The following is a 19597-nucleotide window of genomic DNA, read 5'->3' on the forward strand; positions in this document are numbered from 1 at the left end:
ATTCTGCACAGGGAGAAATTCCTCAGAGCCAGCCTTTCAAGCTGCAGTTTAGAATTTTTTGGCAGGTGCTCCCCAACCAGTGAGGCCAATGCCCCAGAATAAGAGTTCAGGCCTCCCTGCACTGYCCAGGCCCAGAACTGGCAGCACATCCTGGAGTGTCTGCTGGCATCTGCCCTGTTGTTCCTCAGGAACAGGCTGAGCACTCTCACTGTGTTGCTCTTTTCCCTATTTAGCTTTTTCAGATATTGAGGAGAATTGTGTGAATCACATCCTGTGCTTTCTTGCCTTCCATCACCCTTGGTTTTGGTGACCTTCCTCTTTCATCTGCTGCTTTTAGGCAGTGCTTCAGTGATGCTGAGCTCCAGCAAAACTCCAGTTTTGTGCTGTGCAGCTCCTGGTACAAACTGTGTTGTCTGAGCACACACACAGGGGCGTCCCCTTGCAGTTGTGCAAAGGCTGCTGTGCTTTGTGTCATCTGGTCTCATGAGAAACTGGGAGATGGAGCACATCTCTTAGGGTTTGTGGGGTTATGAAATAGGTCTGGTCCATGATCCTGCCCACAGCCCATCATGACAAGCTGTGACTCGGCTGAACCCTGTGAGAGCTTTAGGGCAGTGACTGGGGGCTCCTGTTCCCAAAGCTGCTCTTCCCTCAAAACAGCAGCACTGGAAGACTTGTCTGAAATTCTGGGTTTGTTCACAATTGCCTCTGCACTTTTCTACAGTATCAGGGAACCTGTTTGATGTCTTATCAAAGCTATTGCAGCAATAAAAGCATAGTTACTCTTTGGTTCAGGAAGGTGGCAAAATGTCCATTTAGGTTTTTTGCAAGTCTGAAATTTAACCATGTCTATAATTTCACATGTCTGTGTTTCTAAATCATCACCTAAATTTTGCAGAAATTGGCCAAGCCTGCCTGGCTTTCATTTTACAAGTGTCTGTGTCACTAAGATGTCTTAAAAGGTATAGTTCTGCCTTCCAGTTTTAGACAGAAAGAGAAGATTTAATTTATTTTTGAAGTTCAGAAGGAGAAATCCAAAGGTTAACAGTTGGTTGGTGTATCAGATGTTACTTGGTATGTGTATCTGCTCTTTATTTTTGAATTTCTCTGCTCCTCCAGGTGTCATCTTGACATGAGTACATTCAATCTTGGCACTAAGGAGTGTACAAAACTTACTTGAAGGGTGGAGAAAAGAAACTACAGCATCCTTGTGTGCATCAAAATGCCTTGTAAAAGCTCTTCAGAGAGYGAGAATTCAACTCTCTGAAACAATTTTCATAAGCATTTGGTACAAACATGAAAAACAACATCTCTGTGTGCACTGTGCAAGCACAAGAGACTCAGATGATACTGCAGTTACATTAGTAAAGGGAGTGGGAATTTCTGATCTGTAGCACAGGACAGAGGAGAAGCTTTTCGAAGTATCCTGCTCAGAAGTGGCATTAATCCAGCAATATCCAAGCAATAAATCCTGTAAAGCCTGGTTAGTCCTGAGGGTGTTTGGGCTTTAWTTTGGAACACATAATTTAACGAACTTTTGAAGAGACCTCTAGGCAACAGCCCAAGCTCAGAAGGGCAGAGGGGAAAATGYTGATGGACAGTCCTACAGAGCTAGAACACAGTGGCTGTGAAGGAAAGGCTGCTGAATGGGCTGATGGTTGAAAGAAGCAAAGCAACCGCACTTGGCCTCACTAGTGGGCTCTTTGTCCAAGCTGGAGCCATCTCTTTGTTTAGGAAGTTCTTTGTGTTGGAAATGAGGCCATAGCCAGGCTGGAGCAGGAAGGAAGAGGCGGACAGTGATCTCACAGGGCTGTGCTCTGGGTGCAGAATGACAGCCGTGCAAGAAGTAGGTTGGCTGTGAGGGCAATGAACTTGGCCAGAAGGCTCCTCCAGCCCCTTGCATTGSTGAAATCTGGTGCCCTGCTGGAGCTTTGGGGCTGAGCTGAGGGGCCTGGGGTGGTCATGGTGTGGGACTCCTGCAAATTCAGCTGCAGAGCCAGCTGCCCTCCTCCAGCCCCACTTGTCCCCTCCTGTAAGCTCCCTGTGCTTCACAGAAAAACAAACARGTGCGTTCAGCAGAGGAGTACTTGTCACCCTGTTCCTGTTCCCAGGCTGGAGGAGAAGCCATTTACCTTCTCTCCAGTTGTTCCTGAGCACTTCCYCAGCATTTTATGAAGTGCTACAGACCTTTCCTGCCCTGTTACTGTGTCTGCTCTGCTCAAAGGGATGTTGAAGCAGCAGAGAGGTGTAAGATTTTTTTTCCCAGTGATGGAAATTGTCTRTATTGAAGTCAATAATGAAAATAGAATTTGAGTTTTTCTTCCTGTGACCTTTAAAAAATGTGTTTGCCTATATCAAAGGTGCCTGTGACACCATTTGTGGCTTAACTTGGCTGTTGGATGGAAACAATTTCATTTTCCTGCTCTGATTCATAGGTCCCTAATGACAGGTTACATGTTAATTCTTGTTTTCAGCAATTATCATGTCGTTGTGTTTTCACTGGGACCTGATAGCAAACATGATTGGAAAGAGCTTCAGGCTAAAGGCCTAATARTGCAGCAATGATACTTTTTATTTGCCTGTCTGAAAACAGTTCCCCCCCCCCAGTTTTTGTAGGCCTTTTCTAACACAAATRTATCAGAGGTGATTGTTCTTTACTTGTTTTTTATTCTGTTTCACTACATTTAACAATGCTTTATATAGCATCAGTTTTGTTGCTGCTCCATCATCACCATGATTATTACTATAGGGCATAAAGTATCAAACTTGGATCACAGCTGTATTGTGCAGGAGCTGTATAAATGTGCAGTAAAGAGAGTCTCTGTCACAAAGTGTTAGTGGTGTCTGGAGAGATGAGGCAGAGAGGAACAGGCACAATTCAGCAATGTGCTCCTGCTGCACAAAAGCTCAGTTGTGGTGTTGGGTACACAGCAGTGCTTCAGACAGGAAGGGACACACATCTCGTGTGCGAGTTTGCAGGATCAGGAAGGATGAGCTCTTGTTGCCCTTCTAGAAATCAGTGCCTTTAAAATAAACTGGCCTTACATGTGACAGTGAAAAAAGCTCAAGCATCTAGATAGCCAAAGGTCCCCTACTTACCCTGGCAGGGTCAGAAATGCATGTAGTATTTAAGATTCACATTCAGAGTCACTGTAAAATTGCTCATTGTTTCAAATATCACTGAATTTATAGGATTTGTGCTGCACCCACTTGGAAGTCCCTTCTCCCAGCAGATGGGGGTAGGTGGTAGGGTTATTGTCCTTAGCAGAGGGATTCTCCTCTGTTCAGAAGGATTGCAAACAAGTAAGAAAAAATTCCTGTTTTCCCATCCTGAAGTGGGTAAGATAGACCTGTCTCTGCCTCACATTCAAAATCTCTCCCCACTGCCACTCAAGGCCCTTCCAGTTCCAAGGGACCAATTTTTTCTGCCTTCCTCAGTCTGACAAGCTGGACAGCCCAGAGAGGGTGAAAATGTGATGGATTGTCATCCTTTGKCTGGAGATGGCACTGAGAGTCACTTTTGCCCATCTGGAGCTCATCTTTGAGCCCCAGTGCATGCTGGTGCCAGTTGAGAGCAGGGTGATGGTGCCTGGCTGACTTTGCTGTCTCCTCTTTCTCCACAGCTCCTGTATGACAACCCCAAAGCCCGTCAGGAAGTCGAGTACCACTGGCGAGCCTCAGGCTGTCCTCACATCGTCCATGTCCTGGATGTGTATGAGAACATCCATCATGGAAAGAGGTGCCTCCTCATCGTCATGGAATGGTATGGAGCAGCAGCAGCTCCTCACCAGGCATTGCCTTTTGAGGGGTGGAGGGAGTGGGACAATGTGTTGGCTTACATGTGTTGGCACTTGGGGCATTCCTCAGCAGAATGATTTGAGTTTGTGCAGGAGATCTTTTGTTCCCTTTGTGGAATGGCTAAGGAAATGTGCCGCTGCTCCAGCCATCTTGTATGATGGAATAATGACAAAACTTAAACAGGAAATGAATTTTCATTGTGCTCCATAACAATTGTCCTCATTAAAGCATTGACTGATTAATAYACCCCTTGCAAGACGTGTCTACAAATACATTCTGCTTTGGTTGTGATCAGCTTTCAACTTCAGATGTAAATCCAATGATCAAACACCATCTGTATTATTGTAATTGTTTTGACTCCAATTTTCCCTATTCTCTCACTGGTCTCCAATACAACAGTTATTGTCTTCTTCACTGAGGACAAATTAATTAATAATTCTTTTAGGTATCTTTGCTTCTTCCTTTTCTCTTCCTCTTCACCCTTACATAAAATGAGATTATTGTCAGCCTCCCAGTGCCAGCACATCGGACCAGCTTTGTGTGTTGTGTTCACTGTGACAGGGTACATTAAACTGAAAGCACCAAAACTCCCTGGCCTTATTTTGTTTTCTATTTATGCCRTACCAGAATGTCTTTCTGCATTGATGTAAGTGAGTGTGGTGTTTAGAGAGCACTGGCATAGGAGGCAGCCTGTAATCTTTATCTGTTCCTGCTGTGGTTCCATGTGATTATATGGATGCACAGTCAAGTGTTAATTTTGCCCTTTTGTGCTAATAAAAGGTGGGGGGGGTTGTGTTCTTTGTTTCAGCATGGAGGGAGGAGAGCTGTTTAGCAGGATCCAGGAGAGAGGAGACCAAGCTTTCACTGAGAGAGGTGAAACATCACAAGTTTAATTTTAAAGTTTGTGAAAGATATTTCCTTTCTTTTCCATTTATCTGTCCCCTTGATTAGTTTCCTTTTAGGAATTCTTCTTTGATTTTATTTGTGGTGGTTGTTATTATTGTTRTTGTTGTTACTGTTATTATTTATCTGATTGTGTGTTAAGTGATTTCTGAAAGTTCTTGAGAATAAGGAATTATGAGAATTGGCCAAGTTCAGCCAAAATGGGGAAGGTTTAGAGAAAAATCTTCCTACAAATCTGCTCAGCTTCATTTCTGTTCCCCAAGAGCCTCTGTTCTTCTAATCCCTGGTGTTATGCCAGACCACCTCTGACATGATGAGTGCAGCTCCTGCTGTGATCTCTCTTYGGCTGTCCCTCAAGCAGCATCACTGCACAGCTCTGCTGTTGGGTCATGAGTGTAATGAGCAAATCACATCTGATGCAACATCTCTTAGTCAAGGGTTTTAAAGCAGTGCTTGATAGGAAGTGTCATTAACCCCACTGCAAACAAACCTGCCTGTCTGTAGGAGGGACTGAGCAGGTGTAAARCCCTGCCATAAGGGCTTTACATAGACTAGTCTTGCCATTTTTATTGTCTTTGCCAATTATTTTTAGAGTAGCACATGTGTGCTGGACCATGGTTCTCTTTGCCCCCTCACAGCAGACAAGGCCTTGTTTCTGCTCAGAGTAAAAATACCAGTATTTGGAAGGCGGTAGTGTTTGTAACTACTGGCCTTGAAAAATTATTAGAAGAAGAAGAATACACACGATCTCATAAATTACTGTGAGTTATTTTGCAAATCTGGTGTATAGGCCAGTCTGTATTTCCTTAGCCAGGGAGGAATCCTTTTTGATCCTGTAAGAGATTTGTGCAGGGAAAATGAACTTTARAAACTTCATTTGTTCTTCTCTAAAATATGAATTCCAGGGGGAAAGCTGGTTCCATGAACATTAACGATTACACTCTACTAAAAACATTGTTTTTCTATGTTATATAGCATTGTATAACACTATAAATACTTTCTCAGGAACCACCTGGGAATGTTAAACTAAAAACCACCTTCATTCTTTCCTGAGATAAATGAGCCCTGTGTCACTGGATTCCCCAGGTTCACTGTCTGTTTATATGGCTAGAGCTTCCCATTAGGACCAGGAAGAGGAGGAGGTTGTGCAAGGTTTTCCCCAAAGAACGGGAGTGTTTCTGCATTCTGGCTGTCCTTGCCTGAGATTGTATAGTTCCAATCTCAAGCCATGTGAAAAAGGATTCCAGGTTACACTACAAGTTCTGCCTATGTAGAACCCAGAGGATCAGGTTGAAGTTTCTATTGTTTGCCTGTCAATGGAGATGTGATATAATGCTGACATGGGAATGTCATTCCTCCTTGCTCTGAAACCTTTTCCTGTGTAACTGAGCCCTTCCAAACTCCCAGAGTACTGCTGTTGCAAGGCGCCTCTCCACCACTAGAATTTCCCACTGGGGCTATGTGTTAAATTTTAGAAATGTATTATTTCAAAGGTGGCAGTTTGGGTTTTGTTGAACAGAACTGTTGATTTTCTTCCTCTTGATGAAAAGCTTCTAAAGACAGTGACGAATGAAGATGTGATCTCTACTAAAATTACTATATTGTTATGTTGCTCTATTTTTAGAAAATCTATGAGATCCTMTTCCTACCCCTGTACTAGAAGCTGAAAGTTAAATTTCTGTCTCAAACAACCAAGGGCATGTCCTGGACAATCAGAGATGTGTTCTGGTTGGGGCTCCTTTCTTAACAGTTTTTGCTTGTGTACCTGCTCTGCTCCTGCTGCTTTGATTGGTGAGCACATTAATTTTCAAGCTCCTGAGGAGTCTGAGCTGTTGGGCTGCAGTGCCTGCTCAGGAGCAGGACTGAGCAGCCGGGCAGTTGGGGGCTTGCTGCCTGCAAACCTGAAACACAGCTATTAGGACTGATTTTAGGGTTTCTTTAGTCTTGACACTTGCCCTGTATTCCAGCAAGCTATTGGTAAACCATAAGCATTCCCAGGCATGTCCCTGAATTACAGTGGGAATGTTAATGTGACCTTTCTCTAAAATTGTCTTTATAGAGGCATCTGAAATAATGAGGGACATYGGGACAGCCATCCAGTACCTGCACTCAATGAACATCGCACACAGAGATGTCAAGGTGAGSCCCCAAGGTGTGTGGGCAGGGGGGAAAGAGCTTACAGCAGGAAAATAACTGGGCAGCCATGATTTAAACAGAACTGGGAGTGTGATCAGATGGTCAAAGTGTTCCTGTTCTTCTGCCAGTGTGAGAAAGGGTTTGCTTGCTAGTTTGCAACTAGTCCAAGGTTGGAATATTCATGTGTGCTAATGCCTTCCAGTTGTTTGTGGAATGCAGAAAAATCTCATGATAGTCAGATGCTTGGTTAAAGAGGTACTGCCCACTTGCAATCCATTAATTAGCAAGAAAATAACACTGCTTCAAGTGAACTTATACTAGATGCCTCTATGTAGACTTTTTGCCGGTTATTAGTTGTTTTCAGCATCATATTTGCATAAAAAAACCCAAACCAAAAAAGCCAACAAAAGCCCCAAACAGCAAAACTTGCTTCAGAAAAGGGAGAAACTTCTGGGAGGAATAATACCAATTTCATGCATCTAACCTGCTTCAGTAAGCGTGTGAATATTTGGGCAAGTGGGGAGGTCTCAGTTACTGCCAGTTTTAATGAGGTAAAGTTTGAACCCTAGTGTCATTGTAGAGGTTTGAGTTTGCARTGTTGTATTTTGTGTTCATGCTGTGAAGTGCACAGCATAAACAGAGCCAAACTCACTGCACCCTAGAATTTCCAGTGCAGGGACACAGCGTGGGATGCAGTGTGCTGGAGACTGAGGCATCAGATCAGTTCCACAGCTCTACACATGTTTCTGTGTGTTTAGCTGGAGGGAGAACTGACACACCATGGTGTCACCAGGGGGTAAAACTGGGAAATGAGTTGAAATAATTGYCGATAATGGAGATGTCCTGTTGTTCCAGTTCTTGGGCATAAGCTCTTGTATTTCCCTCTGTGCTACTTCTGCCTGTATGGAGTGTGGAACAAGAGTGGAATTAAAATTAACTCGGGTTTCGGGAGACAGAGGAGGAGAGGAGGGGGCAGCAGGGAAGTGACTCTGTCTGTACCAGTTAATTTTGATAGAGTTATGTCAGTTGCTCATGGGTGCTTTGGCTGAGGATTTCCCTTGTCCTGCACCTCAGTTGCTTGAGGGCATGATGTGGTGTCAGATCAGCTGCAGTCATGATGTAGATCAGTGCCAGCAAGTGCAGGGAACTGGGAGAGGTTCAAGAAGCCAGACTGGGTGCCCATTGGGTAAGATCTTGTGGTTTGCTCTCCCAAATACCTTGCTAGGAAGGATGATGTTACTTAGTCTGAGGAAAAGTGCTATGTGTTAGGAGGGAGTTTTCCATGGTTTTTGGGGGGGATATGATGGAAGTAAGAAGACCTAAATGTTGATGGTGGGTTTGGCCTGTCAGCTCATTAGAGACATCTTTTCATTGTCCCATTTATCCTCTTTGGTGACCTTCCAGCCTGAAAACTTGCTTTACACGTCTAAAGGCAAGGATACTGTGCTCAAACTCACAGACTTCGGTTTTGCCAAAGAAACTACTGTAAATGCACTGCAGACCCCCTGTTACACTCCTTATTATGTGGGTGAGTTATCCAAGACACATTTCTTCTGTGTTTGAGTCTGTCATTCCTYCCCTTACAGTGGGTGGGAGATCTGTTGTGGATGTAATGTGAAGTGTTAGCCTGCAGGATTTAAACTGGGATCCAACCCAAACTATTCTGGTTCCAGTACAGTTCAGTGCTCCTGCTTTCTGCCTTGGTTGCAGAGGAGACAYAAATAAGGATATATAAGGAGGGAGGGAGAATTCCTTCTGATTACACTTGAAGTAATCCTGATGCTTCCTCTGAAGGATGCAATATTAAATGTAATATGGATTGAGTTTCATATTTGGGTGTTGCCTTGCAAAGTTTTCCTTAGCTTAAACTAGTGCAATAGGAGAGAAGAGTATTGCCTCAGCTGTAAAACTTCTTTAAGCTGGCAAATTGAGGAATTAGTAATAAAAGACCAATGTGACTTAATTGCAGTAGAATTTTTCCTTTGTTTTGTCCAAAGCTGAAGCACAGTGTAATAAATGCCACAGCAGACTGTCCTTTATGCACTCATTTTAGTCTTGAGTTAATAGTCATTCATCATACTGTATGACTGGGGCAATCCATGCTTGGAATTTCTTTGCTGGAAAAAAGACTAAATTTGTTCAAAAAATTACTTCTCTGATTTAAAATTTTCATAGTTTTTTGCATTGAAAGTTACTGTTATTCACTGGTAGCAGATAATCACATTAGCAATMCTCTTTTTCTGATGCCTTCTATATTTTTGTAAGCTGGGTTTAGTGATAAAGTGTTAAGGAGTTTACACACGTATGTTTTTATGCCTTTATATTTGTGTATAAACAAGCTGACATTTCCCTTCTCAACACCTTTTTATAAACCAGCATGATTGCTCATATGTTTAAAGAATAATTTTCCTTACAAAATCAAGCTCCCTGCCAGTTTACCTGCCCCAGGGGACAAAAAAATCCCCTCTAAATGTATCTCTGTCTAATTTTGTTACTTAGTGGAAAAAATATGGTGCTCTGGAGGCCAGAGAAAAATACAGTGCCCTGTAGCTGCTGGAGCTAAACACACCACCTAGGTATCGTTCAAAATTTTATCACAGCTCAAGTAGGGCCTTTCTATTCTGATTGCTGGAACATATGCTCCTGCCTCTTTCAGTGCAGTGTCTCCCTGTACACATTTAGCTGGAGCTCCTTCTGCTTTTTGGTAATCTTAGTACTCTCTCGAGCAGAGAAACACCAAGGTGAGGACTAGGGCATTTTTCCAGCTCTGTTCCTCTTTTTTAAAGCTACTTTAGATGCTTTAGGAACTTGTCAGTAGAAAATGCTACCCAGTTTCTGCAGAGAGTTATATTTTTTAATGCCTCTGATACCTGTTGTTGAAATGTGCTACTTACAAGGTGATGGAGATAAAAAGAAATATCTGATATTCTTATAGTTTGTGATCTTAATCTTCCCCAGCCCCAGAAGTCCTTGGTCCTGAGAAGTATGACAAATCATGTGACATGTGGTCATTGGGTGTCATCACRTATATTCTGTAAGTATTTGGGAAGAGACTTGGTGAACAGAAAGAGAGCACATCTTGTTAAATCKGCACTAATTGTTCACTGGGATCATGCAGTCTGCAGTAGCATATAAGCTTGATTTAAGAGATGAAAGGACTTTCCTGGCTATAAAAATTCTTTTTTCCACTCTTGCAGCCTGTGTGGGTTCCCTCCATTCTACTCAAATACTGGTCAAGCCATTTCTCCAGGGATGAAGAGAAGAATTCGGATGGGGCAATATGGGTTTCCCAATCCAGAGTGGGCTGAWGTATCAGAAGAAGGTAGAAATGCTCCTTGGTGCTCATAAGTGTGTGCATGGGGTGTGCAGTGCTGCAGTGCTTACAAATAGACTATTTCTAAAAAMCTGTCTGAGCTTTTGTTTCTTTTCCTTTTACAATTTAAATCAATTTTCTGTWAGGTGACGCAGAGAGAGACTGGGAACTCAGCAGCCAGCAGCCTCAGTGCTACAAAAAGTAAATGACTACTGAAAACCTTCTTTCACAGTCCAGCTAGTGCTAGTGAATGCTGAGATTAAGCCCTCTGGAAACAGAAGTCTCTAATYCTGAGAAAGGAGACAGCCAGGACAGTTCCAATACAAGCTGAGCTGGAAGAAAGGCAAACTGTCTTAAGATCTCATTCAGTCTTTGCCGTCCTTGGTGATCCAGCCAGCAAGGATGGCAAGTTTTCATGCTAGCTTTTTGGGATGTGGGAATTTGCCAGCCACCACTTCAATCGAGGTCAACAATTTATTTTGTCAATAAGTCATTGATCAAAAGCTGCTGGGCTCAAACTAGTGTCCTGAAAGTGKGTGTTTTTGATTTCCTCTTATCCTGACAGTCTCATAAGCTGGAAGTCTCACCTACCTGTCATATAAATGAGAAAGGTCAGCAATGTCTGGGCTCATMTGTTTTTCTTACAAGCCCTTTATTTTGCTGTGATCCTGTTTCTGTCTGCTGTTTAYAGTAACAAATTATCCTTGGATACTGCTGTGTTCTGTGGCACCTTCACCCCTCACTGGATCTCCTGGCTGCGTGTGCAGCACAGCCTGCTGAGCATTGTTGAGGGAGATGTTTTAGTTATGGGTTTCTGCCTAGATATTTTCTGTGCTTTGGGTATTGTTCCTATTGCAGGAGCTGTTAACATGCTAGAGGAGCCCAGTGAGAGAACATGCACTTGGACAGTGTGTAGGGTTTCTGCATGTTTGCATCAATGAAGATAGTGGCCCCCTACCTTTGATCCTGTTAAGATCTCATTTGTGGGTGTTCTTCAGGCTGATGAGGCACCTTCAGCAGCTTCACCTGCTTCTTTTTTCCCTGCTTTGTGCTGTTCTTGCCCTTTGCAGGCTCTCTCAACAAACTAAACTTGTCCCTCTGGAACCTCTTRAAAGCATTTGGTTATCTTGCATGTGATGTTCCTAAAAGAGAACTCTTATTTAGAAGCTTTTCTAGGTTCCCCAAGAAAGTTTTGTGTAAGTCCTTTTAAATAATTTCCTTTGGATGCAGTGTTTCCAGTCTGTCCACCCACATTAGTGAAACTCTTGTCTAGACTCTCACCATCTCATATTTTAGTTATTAGTACTCTTGCTTTGGCAGATCCCATATTCATAGGAAGCTRCTGCAAAGCCTGTTTGTGCAATCCATTTCTTTGACTTTTTTGTCTTTTTAGCAGCCTCTCGGTTGTCAAAGTTCATTGTCCATTTTTTCCACAGCCTGCACTGGTTGTTTTCTTCCATCATTTCTCAAAACATGAGTTTATGTATTCATTCAGCCCATAATGCCCAGCTTGTTGCCATCTTTCAGGCAGGCAGCTTAGGAGCTTTCTGTTCCTGTGCTTCTCTTTTCYTCCAGTTGTTGCTCTCAAAGCTCTTGTTTGGTGATGTAGAGAGCACAGCTATAATCCCCAGCCCTTTTCTTTCCTTCTTGCCCGTTTCTTGGATGTTTTCCTATTTTGCCCTGTAAACACAGTAACCTGCCACACTGTACATGACCTCTTAACACAGTCACAGCAACAGGAAGGTGTTTTCAGTTCTGCAAAATTGTGTTTCTTCATTCAGCAGGTCCCTGTATTCCCAAGGTTATTTGGAAATGCAGTGCTAGACTACACCATGCTCTGTTGGTTCTGTTTTTCAGCCAAACAACTAATTCGCCATTTACTGAAGACTGACCCAACAGAGAGGATGACAGTCTCTCAGTTTATGAATCACCCTTGGATTAATGTGAGTCTTGTATCTCTTTTTACATCACGAATTGATTTTTGCATGCAGGACTTAGGTGTAGCTCCGCACAGCACAGCAAGAGAAGGACTGTTATTACTGTTGATACCTTAATTAACCTCCTGTGCCCTCCACACAGAGTCACCTGCCCATAAAACCACAATTCTTCTTGGTGCTACCAGAGGACACACAAGGAGAGACACCCACAGTACTGTCCTTGGAAGCAACAGCCGAATATGTCTCTATRTTCTGTGAGCAGGCAGTCACTGTTGACTCTGCAGCATATGCATGTGTTACTCTCTTTAAAAATATAAAAATAAACTTTATGGGCTTACTTCATCGGTGCAGGATTTTAAGAGCTATTATTAGCGGTCTCAGGCACCATTGTGCATAGCTGTGTTAGTGGGAACATGTTCCTATGCTCAGTGGGAATTCTCATCCTTGGCAGAGTTTAGAAATGCTTGGGGGAGGAGCAAGGGTCTCCTATTGCCCTGTGAGAGATTGCCAGGTAGGGTGGTACACAGAGCTATTAATGGACCCAGTTTCAGGTTTCATTCTACAACTTGATTATATTTGCTTTTCCTTAAAATTATTCTTCTGGGGGAAAAAGAAAAAAAATACTTTATTAATACAATATTGACTATTTCAAATAAGAGACAAGGATCCCAAAAGTTGAGACTGAATTTCATTATGCCATCTCTGCTCTGTAGGTGTCCCTCAAAATAGTAGGTTATACTTCTCACATTTGTGTCTAAAAAGACACCAGTCTTGTTCTTGCTGCCCAAAAAAATCATCAACCAGGAATAGAACCAATTCTACTGTAGAATGCCCTTTGTTCCCATAGTGTGGCTGTGTCTGTGCTGATCCTTAGAGGATGGGGCAGAAGCAGAGGTGTGGCTGATAGTCCCCATTCTTGCAATGCCTGCTGCAGGATCTGAAAGTCCTTGGAAACCTGTAGAACACCCTGATGAAGTAGAAAGGTGTTGTCATTCAAAGTTGTCAAAGCTGAGAAACCGAGGTTGTAAAGACTCTGTAGAACAGACCCCAAGCAATGTTTCTTTTTTTACCAAATAAAAAGGTAACCACTGTTCAGAGTAAGTACCTCCAGCTTTAAGTGTTTGAAGTCTCAAGAAGGTGTTTCAGAAGTCAGCAGGTGAGGAATTTCATGGAATGATGCCTAATAGCTAAGGAAGCTGCCACCTACAGTGACACTTGTTACTTGGAACATTCACAGAGCCARTTAATGAGGGGACAATGAGAGACAAGGTCTGCAGACTGCTGCACCAGAGCCCTGCTCCAGTACCCTTTTGGGAAGAAAGATACAGGTTGACTTTTTTTTTGCTGAACCTATTGCTCACAGGAGGCAGATGGAGGGAGAGGGAAAGACCAATATAGTGTATGTCTGTGTTCTCCCTTTTCCTAAATCCCAAAGTGGAAACATATCTGGGGAGTTGCACAAGCAGTGGAGGAGGGTGCCTGTGTCTCCCTTTTTTTTTCCTTTCCTTGTTTTTCTTAATTAGATGGAAGGCAGAAGTATTTTAATATGAACTAGGCAAAAATTGTCAGTTCAGGTGGAGCACAGAATCCTCTAGTTCCTTGTGTATAAGATTTTTTTTAACAAGCAGCAGCTCACAGCAGAAGGAGACAGGGACAGGGACATCATGGAAGCCAGTCTGCTTGTTTTCCATTTCTTGTGTCCCAGCTGTGTTTGATAAAAYTGTACCCTGGCCAGCTGAGGTCCTTTTCCAGAGAATGCAAGAGTCAGTATTTCTGCTTCACTTCTGTGACTGCTGCACTGAGCTCAAGGGAACATAAGCACTGCTTCCAGTGTAGGGTTTGTTTTACAGGAATGTACTGGGATCTCCTTAGACTTTGTTCACTTTTACCTTGTATGGTATAGGATGCCACAGCAACCAGCAGCAAGCTTGAGTAGAAAACATCAGGAAAATAGAGTATCCAAATGAAACCATAGTTTGGGTTATGGACTGGCAAGAATTGCCATGATTCCTGCTGAGTTTAGCCAGGGAATTGTGCYTTGTGCTGTAGAAATTGTCCCTTATTCTAATGTAAAGTATGTCCTGATCTTTCATGGCAGGTGAACATAGATCTCAGTTTCATGTGGATGCACTGTCTTCTAAGATGTGCCTTGCTCAGAAGAATTGTGTCACTTCATCTTTGKGGCTCACTTAGTCTGGTGAAGTGGTAATCTCAGTTAAGGCATACCTACAAGAAAATGTCTCCTACAACAAATYCTAGGAGATAAAAGGCAAATTAACCACTTGAAGGCATTGACTAATGAATAGTGAAATCACATTAAAGTCTAAAACATACATTAAAAATTGTCCAACACTGGGTATTGGTTGGACTGGAAGGGAGCAGAGTGAAAGAAGCTCAGCACTGATTTGTCTCTCCATTTGTTCTTTAAAGACACTGCTGTSTGGGGACTGTTGTCCTTTTGTACTACACACATGAGTTCCCTTGTGGAGTGATTGGAAGAAGGAATAATGCGGGCCATTGGAGTATGTTAGATCAAGTTTTATGCCTTTCAYACACATAGAAGAGCAAGAAGTCACTTCCCAAACATTGTTTTTAGAAATTCTTTTGGTATTTTTCTCTTTTCTCAGAGATCAATGTCAGTGCCACCAACTCCTCTTCACACTGCWCGGGTCCTGCAAGAGGATAAAGACCACTGGGATGAAGTTAAAGTGAGTCAATTCAAGTTCAAATTTCTTTAAATCAAGTCTGATAGGAGGTGAAATGTGCTGCCTTCTCTGTGGATGTGCATTTCCTTGGAGACTGTGGCTATTTCGAATAMAATCATGTCAAACAAGGGAGGCATAAAGAGTCTTGGTTATAACAGTGGTATATATGATAACTGTTTAAAAAAAGAAGGTGTTTGAGTTTCATCTGGCAGCCTTACAGCTGCACCAGATRTCAACAAAGATGGTATTTATGATCAAAGGTATTAATGATGGTCCTGCTGAGCCCCTGTGTGTAACCGGGGAGCAGAAGGACAGTGCTGAGGCAGTTTGAACTTCTTTATAGTGAATAATGCAATGAAAATGTTGGGGGGACAGGTGGGAGGGCTGAGCTGCATTCCAGTTTTCTGCTCTTGAATTGTGAAACAACATGGAATAACCTTAGCCTTGTCTTGTTATGACATTTGGTGGGGGGAAGAAGGGAGAATAAAAGAATTGTGTCTTTTCCTTAATCTAAGCAGGTGGCTCACCTACTGTTTGTAGTGATTGCTGTTGAATGCTTCCTGCAAAGTGAAACTGTAGGGCAAACTTAAAGTCTTAACTCTTTCCTACTGGCCTTTAACAGGTTGGCATGCTTTTACAATTAATTCTGAATTTTCTGCATTTTAAATGCTTAGCATTTTGACAATTGCAWCATTCCTGTAGTGTATTTTATTGTTTACTGATTTTATTTTAATCACTGATGTGTAGTCTCAGCCGTTGAGCTATGTAAAGATACAATTKCCTAGGACCTAGGCAACATTTCCCTTCTGAGTCAGAGATCAAGCAGATATTTTCACTTAGCTGCCTTTTTTTTCCGAGTTTCTGAGAATTTGTTATGCCTGTGCTTTTGTATAGGTCCCAGAGGTATTCCCTTGAGCTACCAACATTCCCATGATATTGAATTGTTTTTCCTTTCCTGAACCAAATGCTTAGACATTCGTTTACTTAAACTCTTTTTTTTTTTTTACAACCTTATTAAAAAGTTTACAATGTGCCTGCACTTAAGCATTAATTCATACTAAGGAGGTGTGTGAATTTGAAGTACATAGTTTTAAAGACCTTTGTGTGGAAGCACAGAGCCAGCCAGGGAGAACTGCTGGGCATGGGGACAATGGGAGCATTCTGCAGAGTGGAATCCAGGCCAGCAGAGCATGGTCCTGTGTGCTCACATGTGAAATGCTGTGTGAGCAGTTCCTGCAGACTGAGCCCATGGCAGAAGAAGCCTTTGGTCCCTGTCCAGTGCAGCAGAAAGGGCTCAGCTCTCTGTGGCCATGGGGTGACAGAGGGCTTCTTGTGTCCCTTCCTCTGCAGGCTGTAGCGTGCGATGCCTGTATTCTGGCTGCCTCAGGGCCTTCAATACGTTGTTTGCTTGGTTTCAGGAGGAGATGACCAGTGCTTTGGCTACCATGAGGGTGGACTATGATCAGGTGAAAATCAAAGACTTGAAAACGTCCAACAACCGCCTCCTGAACAAGCGCCGCAAGAAGCAGAAGCAGGCGGGCGCCTCCTCTGCAGCTCCAGGCTGCAACAACCAGTGAGGACAGAAACCAAAGACCTGTGGGGGGAGGGTAAAAGTTCAACAGAGCAATTTAAAATCATATGATCACCTCTGTCCATACCACAAAAGCAATGAGATTGTGAAGACACTATCCTGCAAAGAGGGAATGGTGTGATAAGTTTTTATAACTTGAATCAGGGCTTTGCATTTAAAGACTAATGGATCTGACATGATTCTGTTGCATATTGCCAGGGAAGGCACAGTAATGCCAAAAATGTTACAAGTTTTTGGTTTGGCTTTAATTGTGTAGGACAAGAAGAAAGAGCAGGAGGCAGTCTCAGCATACTATTGCACTGAGGCTTTAACAGCCATCTACAAGAGTATCTTCTGCTGCTGTTTTATCTGGGGAATAGAAAAGTGCCAAGAGTTCTGCTAAGAGTGTTTTAGTAGTTTGGTAGAATTGGTAATAGTCTATATTTCCAARCTTACCTCCTATAGTACAGTGTATCACCTAAACTGTAAGCAGTTATTCTTGTTACAGGAAAAAGCATCCATACATTTCCATTTTCATAAAGTCTTCATGTAGTCTTGTGAAGATTTGRGTTTGTCATGGATTCACATTTGATAACATGTAAGTTTTCTGAACTGTAGCCACTGCATTGTGTCTTTGCCACTGTCAGAGCCCTCTCTTGTAATGTTTTGAATTTAACTGGTACTTTATGTGAAGAGTTTCAGTAAGGATTTAAGTAATGGAAAGCATTCTGCAGAGAATATTGCTGTTCCTCTAGCATCCACAACCTCCAGGCGTGCAGCTGGATATGCAAGGGACTGCTTTAGAAGAGAGATTTCTGAAATTCAGGAAGGAGTGGCAAATGCATGTTCTCTGACTGGACCCTGGAGTATCCCTTCTGGTAATTATCTCCAGATCCCATGCCTAAGATTTGCTGATCACAGCAAATTGTGGGGTGTTGGGGTTTGTTCTTTTCCTGGGGTCAGGAGTGGGGAGGGTGCTATTTTTGTTATGGTGATTTGGCAGTATTTCAGGATCCAAAGATTTTCACCATTTCAGGAAAAATGCTTTAAAATATATCCACCCATTGTTTTTTTTTCCTACTTTAATTCTTTTTGTTTCATGGGAACCTGGCCCTGGATTGCTGCTGTTTTGTTTTATGATCAGAATATTTGCTCTCACTGTATTTTGGGGTGTGTCTTTGTTGGTTTATTTTTTTTTAAGTTTAAGTGAAGCAATTATTTGTGAAAGTGTTATCAGAGGCTGGGATGAAAATGATGTGCTTCCAGTGATGCAGGCAAGTACAGCTTTGTGGTAGGCACACAGAGTACCAGTGTTTTAATATGCCTGAAAGAATATAAAAAGACAAGAAGGAAAATGACTCCTGAATTGTCAGATTGGAGTGACACCAAGCAAAGCTCAGCTCAAGGCTTTGGACCTCATGGGAGCCCAGTTCTCATCTTCAGAGTGTTGAATGAGACCTCAATTCTCCTTTGTGAACTGCTCCTAGGGTTTTGTAACATGATTTATTAAAATCAGTTTCTAACATCCTTCCTCCTGTCATCCCTGTTTTTGTGGATTTGTTGCAGTTTGCRTTGCTTGGCAAGATACATCTGTGTTGAAGGTGACAGAACAGGGGAGAAGGAAAGTGTTCTGTGATATCCACAGTCAAAGGCTGCCCAACTTTGAGCATTTTATAAGATCACAGGTTTTGGKTTTAAATATCAATCTGTAAAATTGTGTTTTTAGATTATTTCCTGTTTCAGCTATCTATGATTATAGCATGTCCTGTATGTATTTGTTTTGCCATATTACTCTAATGAATTATGCAAATATTATTCACTACTTGCAAATGAATACTGCAGATGAAGAGTTGTGATGTGTTCAGGGTGCAGCAGTTGGAATYAGAGCCAGGTCCAAGTTTCTGTCCCTTTCTCCAAATGTTTTGAGGGAAATGTGTACCTCATTGCTGCCTTCCCATCTCTGTGAATGGGGGATGGATGTTCCCARGGCGAGCTGTGTGTAATGTGTAATGTCCTGCCTTGGGGACAGTGCTGTTGAAACTGTTGCAACCCAACTTTTTGCCTCTGCCTTGGCCAAGGTTTGAGCAGGAGCTCCCAGTTCCCACCTGGTGCCTCCTGGTTTGTCGGTTCAGTCTGGAGCTCAGGACACAYGTCTGCTCCTGGGAGTATTCCATGGGGAACTGTAGAACACACTTGGGCTTGATTCCTTCCTGTGGGGTTCCACTCTTTACTGCAGGTCAGAAGCTGGAGCTGAGGCACCTGGCACAGCACCTTCAGCTTTCTGTCCCTGTGTGGCAGGACAATCCTATCTCATTAAACTCACACTAACAGTTGTTGCCTTCTACCCTGCAGTGACAGYGCCCAGGAATACTGTAAAGCCCTGCAGGACCTAGAGGAGGGCCTCAAAATGGCACACGTGGAAGTGTTTGCAAGTATTGGACAGAAGGGTTTGTGTTTATTGTGCAGAGGGAAGGAGGAGACTCCCTGGGTGCTGGGAAGCAGCTGCCCTGTGGTGCACTGCTGCCCTGCTCGGGCACTGCTGCCTTCTGCAGCACAATGGAGCAGGACAGCTCATGTTTTACTGGCTCTGTGTCACCTGGAGCTGGGAGGGGCTGCCAGCACCCAGCTTTGGGGTGCAGGGGTTCCCCCAGCAGGGGCTGTGTGCTGGGTGGAGGTGTAGGGATRTACAGATCATCAGATGGACTCGGCTCCACCGGCCCTGGTGCACCACCTTCCCCCCGCCCTGCTGGCACAGAGAGCTCCCCAAAACCCAACCTGCCATCAGCTCCATAAAACCCAGCCTGCCATCAGCTCCCCAAAACCCAACCTGCCATCAGCTCCATAAAACCCAACCTGCCATCAGCTCCATAAAACCCAACCTGCCATCAGCTCCCCAAAACCCAACCTGCCATCAGCTCCGTAAAACCCAACCTGCCATCAGCTCCGTAAAACCCAACCTGCCATCAGCTCCCCAAAACCCAACCTGCCATCAGCTCCATAAAACCCAGCCTGCCATCAGCTCCATAAAACCCAACCTGCCCTCAGCTCCCCAAAACCCAACCTGCCATCAGCTCCCCAAAACCTGCAGTATCTCAGCTTTGCTCTGTGATATTCCTGTGGCTCTGCAGAAGATGTTGCCCCTCTGGTTGCCAGCTCAGCCCTGGGGAAAACCCTCCTCCTCCCTGCATTCACACACATTATAAAGAGCTCTGGTGAGCTGATGGTGTTATTTGGG

The 19597-nt window shown here is 43.3% G+C and overlaps 1 protein-coding gene across 3 annotated transcripts in view; it reads left to right on the plus strand.

Moving 5' to 3' along the window:
* MAPKAPK3 (MAPK activated protein kinase 3) overlaps window positions 1–17229 on the plus strand; it is a 102485-nt gene extending 85256 nt beyond the window's left edge. For all 3 annotated transcript variants that reach the window (XM_057368017.1, XM_057368015.1, XM_057368016.1), the window contains exons 3-11: window positions 3624–3763; window positions 4607–4671; window positions 6761–6840; window positions 8242–8365; window positions 9796–9871; window positions 10035–10159; window positions 12008–12093; window positions 14715–14795; window positions 16211–17229. In XM_057368017.1, coding sequence (XP_057224000.1) covers window positions 3624–3763; window positions 4607–4671; window positions 6761–6840; window positions 8242–8365; window positions 9796–9871; window positions 10035–10159; window positions 12008–12093; window positions 14715–14795; window positions 16211–16369 — 936 coding nt within the window. In that variant the 3' untranslated portion in view covers window positions 16370–17229. The remainder of the gene's footprint in view (window positions 1–3623; window positions 3764–4606; window positions 4672–6760; window positions 6841–8241; window positions 8366–9795; window positions 9872–10034; window positions 10160–12007; window positions 12094–14714; window positions 14796–16210) is intronic.
* The last annotated feature ends 2368 nt before the right edge of the window (window positions 17230–19597 follow it).

This window comes from Malurus melanocephalus, unplaced genomic scaffold (genome assembly GCF_030028575.1).
Source record: "Malurus melanocephalus ecotype Western Australia unplaced genomic scaffold, MMel_1.1 scaffold_87, whole genome shotgun sequence".
NCBI lineage: Eukaryota > Metazoa > Chordata > Aves > Passeriformes > Maluridae > Malurus > Malurus melanocephalus.